The following is a 7,354-nucleotide window of genomic DNA, read 5'->3' as shown; positions in this document are numbered from 1 at the left end:
ATATATATATATATATATATATATATATATATATATATATATAATTTATATTGCAGGTAGATTGTGAGGACACAATGGTATCGCTAACATTCAAAACCAGAAAACCATTTACTGGACGTGTATATGTACGGGGGCTAGCTGACGATGACCGATGTTCCAGGAATTTTGCATCAAACGTCGATCAGAGCAAATTTTCACTGATGATTCAGAATGGTGATTGTACTATGCAACGACAGCGAGTTACCGGTTCTTTGGAAGTATCTTCTGTGTACTTTTAATAAGCTCGAAATATTTTATGTCGCATTATTTTCGTCTTGTCCAACAGACCATGGAGGCGCAGTTATTCAAGTTTATTTAGTATAAAATTGTGACATTCCACAAAGCATTTTGGAAAGTTTCAAGGCAACCAATTTCAGGGCATTATGTTCTCCCTTACAATCGTAGTATCGTTTCATGGGACATTTGTCACGCGAGCTGATCGTGCCTATCGTTGCATGTGTTTTTTCCGAAATATCAAACGGCTAACATCCGGTGTAGATATGTCTTCAATTGGCACCACTGAATTGATGGATACGGTACAAATGCCTACTTGCACATACAGTATTCATTCTGGAAGCGCAGATGGACCACCAGCTGTGTAAAACTTTTTCGAAATTCTCAAATTTATATTTTGAAATTCGAAATTACCTCATACCAACCACTGTCATGCAGTTTTCTTGCTTCATAGTGTCCCTCTAATTGTTGTCCTGTCCCAGTTTACCAATCGGATTTGTAAATTGTGTTGTTTTGCGCATTGTTTGTTATCGAGCGAGCAGTTTAAGCAAAAAATCCCAAAACACCATTCTAATTTAGGAATAAATGGTTATTTTAAATTTCAATTTGATTTGTTATCTTATATTTTAAATTTAGTTTTCTTCGAAATTTTCGAAAACAACAAACTTTAAATAAGTTTAATATTATAGTTCATAAATTATAGTTATGGCCAAGTCGGTGAGAAAATTTACCACGTTTGGGAATGTGACGATGACACACAAGGCTTTTTGGTACATTCATGCTTTGTTAACGATGGACGAGGAACACGTTTTGACTTGGTATCTGACTTTTGTTATCTGTAAAAATTAATCAATATTTGATTGAATTAGCAGAAAGTTAATAATAAATTGAAATATATTTTAGCTTGATTTGGATGGATGCGCTATTGATCCTATCATTCAACCTGATGTGCAATATGACGAAGACTTGAGAAGAGTAAGTTCAAAAAAAAGAAAGAAACAAAGATAATTTGATTTATCTTGAATCTTTTGAAGGCAAAGGTTTAGCAGTTCAATAGAAAATTGTTTAACATTAAGAGTAAGACGTAATAAAATTTGGGTATTACAAGAATTGAATAAAACTATTTCAACTTTATTTCATTATGAAAAAAATATATATGTTAATAGATTTAGTTTACAAGCTTTCTCATTTCTGAATACTTTCCCACAGTTAGATCGATTGTCAGTTGGATCGATTGAAAGGCCTAATCCATCATAACACCGGTTTCGAACCAAATTTATTTTTCTCCCTTAAGCCATGAAGCAGTTAAAATTGCTTCAGATTTGTTTGGGAAAAAACTCATGTCCTATTTTGGCAATAATATCTTATAAATAAATTTTCAAGAAGTTAAATTTCCATTATTATTTCTAGTAATCAATTACTCAAACTCTTATATAATCTGGACATTAACTGAATTTTACAGGCAGTGGTTGAAACGTGGGGTTATAAGTTCAGTGATACTTCGGTTTTAAATTATCAGTGTGTCGTGGAGTTGTGCAAGAAAAGTGCTGGTGAATGTGAAGGTCTCATTCCACCGACATGCACCAGTAGTAACCGAATTCGGCGCAGTGTAGCCAACAACGATTCTAGGTTTGGTATTTAAAATTTCGAATGATAAAACCATAATCAGTGCAGAAGTGATTTTAAAATATATTCTAAAATTTCAATATTTTAGTGTCATATTAGAAAGAAATACGCATCAGACATCAAATTTACGTCACATTCACCAAATGGATTTGGTTGCTACACTCAGCATGCTCGATAATATTGAGGAAAATGGATTATCTGACCCTCGATCGCGTTATTTAAAACAAGAAATCACTCAGGTATACTTTTTTAGCATTAATTTTTACATTTGAAATTAAATGACTTACAGCATTGTAATGATTTAAAGGTATTTCCCGGAAATTTTAGTATTAGACGCAAGTTCTATATACAGAGCAGTCCATTTGGCTATTCTTTTGATATACAGATTTTAACGAAACTTTTCAAGAAATGTGATTCTTATCGACTAAGAATATAATTAAAATGAAAGTATTTATTGGACTTCAACAAATTAACGTCAATTCAAATTTATGTAATAAAGGAATCACAAATCAAATATTTAAATTTCAGTCCAATTATGGGTCAAAAAATGGAATGGCAATAGCATTGGTAGCATTACAGAGAGTATGTCTAACTTATCCAGTTTTTGGTTCATTGCTTGTCGCTATTTCACTTCTATTTACCGCTTTATCAACCACTGTGGTTTTCGTGTACAGGAGAAATAGGTAAGAACTTTCCAAAATCCTACAATTAAAAATTTATACGTGGAAATATCCAGCTTCCGTTAGTACCATATTTCGTTGGAACTGCTCATAAGTTAGTGTATAAGAGAGTTCTGATATTCGATTTAAATCCTTCAGGAGAGAAGTTCTTTTATTTCTATTTTACGATTGAAACTTAACTTCACAATCAGTCTTTTAAATCCATGCACAAGTTGTGAAGCACAAATTCACAGAAAATAAATAATATGCTAATATGCTTGAATGCAATAAGGTGACATTTTTTTCTCTTTCCTTTTTTGGATTGATAAATGCTAATCGATAGTAAAATCGATAATTATGAAATTTTTTTCCAGGAAAGCGTGAGGAGAGGGAAAATATTGCCACTTTCAGCGATAAACTTCATTGAAATTTCGGCTAATAATGACCACTACTTGTGATATTGGCAAATTTTATCATCGTAATAATAAGGATTCAGGTGATAATGTTAAATATGGCCGTCACAAGCTGATCTAATAAATGTATAAGGAACCAGAATAATTTTCGAATAAATAATTTTCAAATAATATATCATAATGTCACGATGTGTCTTAAGAGATAATGTTCAATGACTGAGAAAGGTGAAAACTAAATATTCAGGTGATAATGTCAAACTAAATTAACTAAAATTAATTACTTAGCCAATAAACTAACTTTCGACCGACAATTGATCAAGAGTACCTTCTGTAAGCTTACTTTTGTTGGAATGAAAAAAGAAATTATTTGATAATCAATATAGAAATAGTTGTACCTACATCAACGTGATAAGTGCGCTTATTATTGCATTCAATGTGAAAAAGTTGCACTGTAACAAATAATTTGTTATTTAAACGTTTAAGGCTGAACACCATCCAACATTTTGAATATCGGCTCTCATGTTGCAGCAATAGAAATATCAGAATTCTAGTAGAATTAATCTCGAAATGCAAATTATAACTATATTCAAAATGTAATAAGTACATTAAAAAGGCTTTGTCATTTTAACAAAATAGAAGAACTTGTTAATCGGTGTTGATTTCATTGTTTCGGGAGTTCGTCGTGTGCGGGAATTATCGAATGTCCGTTTCGCCATGCCCAGTAATGCATCACGCGCTCCGGCCCATGCGTGTGGTCCCTACAAAAACACCAACAAACTATTTTCAGTCCACAAAAAACAAACTGAGCAAACTGGAAAACGAAGCAAAAAGAGTAAAAAAAAAATGCTCAGAAGACACTTTCAGATGACATCTTCCAATGATGGCCGATTATGGCCGCCATTACACTGGAACCATTCTACCAAATGAGCCAAAAGTTTTTTTTGGCCAAATATGGTAGTGCTCGATCAATGATAGTGCTGCCAAAGCAGAGAATATTGCAAAGCGTAAACTACAGTATCCCACCGACTCCAGAAAAATAATTAGGGTAGAAATGTAAAAATAATTTTTACGAATTATACTGAAAGTACGAATTTTTTTCATAACACAAAACTGATCATAAATATCAATATTGACAAAAACACACTTAATTAATTAAAGTTTTTTAATTTTCGTAAATTTTATTAAAATTAAGACTGACTGACATTTAATCTAAATTGATACGGTGCCAAGCCTTCAAACAATAGAGTGTATGCCAAACGAGGATCACTGAACCAGTACTTGAGCAAATTCGGTTTTGCACCAATCATCTTCGCTAGTTCATCCATATAGATTACATAATCCACCTCAAATTTGCTCAACTGTGCGAAAATTATTTTATTTTATTTTGTTTTGCTTTCTTCTTTACATAATCAGAGATAAATTACTTTTTAAAGAAACAAAAAGGAAAAAATTAATACTATCCACTTATGTGATTAGATTATGATAAACCTCCAAAGTATGTCGCCGATTTTTCAGAAATCTTTTCTCCATTACCGCTCTTCTTTTTTCAATATCTTTTTTCATTTTTTGAATTTTGGGTAGCTTGCAATGGCCAGCTAGTACTTCACAGTAAAATCGAGATTGCATTTCAGAAATAGGCATTATAGAACCAACCGGTTGGATAAGACCTATTACAGCTAGATTATTCTGCAAATGTAAATAGTTGTGCTTCAAGAAAATCATGGGAAGTGCAAGGATACAATAAAAATATTACAAGACATGAAACGAGAAAAAGAATCGATATTGAAAAGTCAAATTTTCAAACTGAAAGCAAACCCTTGGCGATAATTGTGGTGGATACATATGTAGATACAGATCGACCTCATTATCGGTAACAGGTATAAGATTACCATCTTCAACAATTGGAAATTGAAATGAATAACCTGTACCAAAGATTACTGTATCAACATTACACACAGTTGTACCATCCTCAAATATCACATCGTGTTCGGTAAAACGAGCAACGTTCGGTTTAATCTAAAATATTGCCATTCTAAGCATAATTACATCCTCTTCTACTCTTCACGCAATTACTGTCTATTTATTTAGTCAATGATAATTGAGGAATATAGCCGGAATATGACATGCATATACGGTATATCTGACATATCATACATAGATTCCAAGAAAGTTCACGTGATTTTCATCGGCCAAATGCTCCGTTGACTCAATAATTATCCAGATTTTTTGTGATTAATTTTATTACTTTTGGTTTACCTAGTAATTAATTGGATTTACTTTACTTACAATAATAGACCCACAAACGATACGACCCGGCAGGTCATCGTTGATAGTAGCATGCTGTGCAAGAGCGTGATGTTTCGGTTTTAAACCATACCGTCCATGATCAAAGTTTTGTTCAAGTCTGCTTTCATATGTTTTATTAATCAACTGCAATTTACGTTTCATTTTAAGTATTGACATTCATAGGTAAAGTTAAATCTAACCAAAAAAAAGTTAAGAGGAGAGAAAACTTGAGGATCATCGAATATTGCTATACATAAAAATATTTCATCAGTTGTTGCATCATTTAAATCCATTTTTTTGTCTGATTATTGTTTATTATATGTATGATATAATTTCATTTATAGTTTTCTTTGAGGTTGAATGTTTTATTATTATGCAATAGCAATTCTTTTTGCGAACGTTATACAATGATAGCTGAACCTAAGAAAAGTCAATGTTTAGGAATCCTACTTTATCAACACCTATTATCCTGCAATATTTTCCAATCTCATGGATTGTTAAGTAATATTCTTAATTATCATCCATCCCAAATTGATTTTTAACTTACATGTCCATTTTAAAGGGCTGTTAAGTCCCGGCAGTTCCGAAGGAAATCCACCCAATAATAAAATTTTCATTTTAGTTTGCATCAAACAAGTAGCGTCAAACAAAAGTGGATAAATTCATCTGCTCAAATCTGTAGTAATTAATAAATGAATGGCAGAACTTACCCAAGATGGTGCCAGTTTTCTTATTGCATGCATATAACGATTGACAAAAACAAAATCAATTGGTTCACCCTTATCCCAAATTCTTTTAAGCACCCAAGTGCCAGTACGGGTTGATATGTAAACCTGGAATAAAGCTAAGTTATCATTAACAGCTGCTTAAGCTACCACTAATATTGATGGACAGAAATAATGCAGAAAGGCGATGAATCACCTTAATAGATGAATTACCTTAATATTTTTTAAATTTTAATAAGAAAAAAGCGTACCTCCTTGGCGATTCTACTCAAATCGACTGCAATATCACCAGAAGAATTGCCAATTCCAATCACTACTACAGTTTTGTCAATATACGAGAACGGTTCGCGATAATCATGGCTATGAATAATTTCACCACGGAATTTACCCTGCCCGGGGAACGGTTCTGGCCAATATGGTATTGTATGGTGGCCACAGCAGAGCAGTATTCCATCAAATTTTTCAGTTTGTATTGTACCATCACTATAAAAACTAGAACCTCTAAAAAAAATTAAATTCTAAACAAAATTGAAAAGAAAATTTAATTTCTATACAAAATATAGTCTTCCTACCCTTTGGTTGCATAATTTTTTATCTTTCTGAAGTCCACTGTTACGCAATATCGTAAATGAAGCGATAAATAGTTATCATTCACGTTATCATTTACGTAAAAAAGGATATTGTCTTCTCTTTATAGTCTTACGTAAAACATATTATATGACCTCATAAATTAGTTGAGTGATCAAAGCAAAAGGCCGAATAACTATGACTATACAATATTTCTCAGCATTGGATATAAACAAAAAGTTACAGAAAGGTCCCCAGAGCAAGATATCAAAGGACTTAAGAAATGAATCTGCACTATCTGAAATGAAAGACATGCCGAAATAAATATAAATAAGTTCCTTTGCTTCATTCCAAGGAATAAAACCTTGTATTACATGAAGCTTGAAGGATTCAGCAAAGAGATGTCTCAAGGAAAGCTACAGTAATGTGAATGAAAATATTGAAACATATAGATGGCAGGTAAGACAGACGATGTAAGAGAAGAATAAGAAAATGGCTAAGGAAAAGTCAGATAAAGTGTTGAAGTGAGGAAAGTTTGACAAGGTCAAATACATAAGAAAGAGAGGAGATGAAGCAAGTAAGGGAATCTGATGAATGTGGATTCAATAGGGACAAGTCGGTAACTGATTCATATCAGTACAAAAATAAGTAAGAAAAGGATCGTTCATGTTTGGAAGTGATGCTGAGAAACATATCACAAATGGAGGCCAGCTGATAACAACTGCATGTATCTGCATGTAACACTGCATGTATCTGCATGTAACACTGCATGTATCTGCATGTAACAACTGCATGATCTGCATGT

General features: G+C 32.6%; 2 protein-coding genes across 2 annotated transcripts; one reads left to right on the top strand and one right to left on the bottom strand.

Moving 5' to 3' along the window:
- Window positions 1–74: 74 nt before the first annotated feature.
- Window positions 75–2,586, top strand: LOAG_11074 (hypothetical protein; the record flags this gene model as incomplete). Its single annotated transcript, XM_003146595.1, has 7 exons — window positions 75–257; window positions 417–637; window positions 977–1,091; window positions 1,177–1,248; window positions 1,736–1,902; window positions 1,988–2,138; window positions 2,428–2,586. The coding sequence occupies 7 exons, from the start codon at window positions 75–77 to the stop codon at window positions 2,584–2,586; spliced, it is 1,068 nt and encodes a 355-aa protein (XP_003146643.1).
- A 990-nt stretch (window positions 2,587–3,576) lies between these two features.
- On the bottom strand, window positions 3,577–6,633 carry LOAG_11072 (hypothetical protein; the record flags this gene model as incomplete). Its single annotated transcript, XM_020448286.1, has 8 exons — window positions 3,577–3,729; window positions 4,174–4,314; window positions 4,460–4,657; window positions 4,787–4,987; window positions 5,258–5,401; window positions 5,968–6,090; window positions 6,234–6,483; window positions 6,599–6,633. 8 exons carry the CDS (start codon window positions 6,631–6,633, stop codon window positions 3,577–3,579), a joined length of 1,245 nt encoding a protein of 414 aa, XP_020301557.1.
- Between the last annotated feature and the right edge of the window lie 721 nt (window positions 6,634–7,354).

The sequence above is a fragment of the Loa loa genome, assembly GCF_000183805.2.
Source record: "Loa loa unplaced genomic scaffold supercont3.6, whole genome shotgun sequence".
NCBI lineage: Eukaryota > Metazoa > Nematoda > Chromadorea > Rhabditida > Onchocercidae > Loa > Loa loa.
This window is presented reverse-complemented; position numbering and strand designations above follow the sequence as displayed.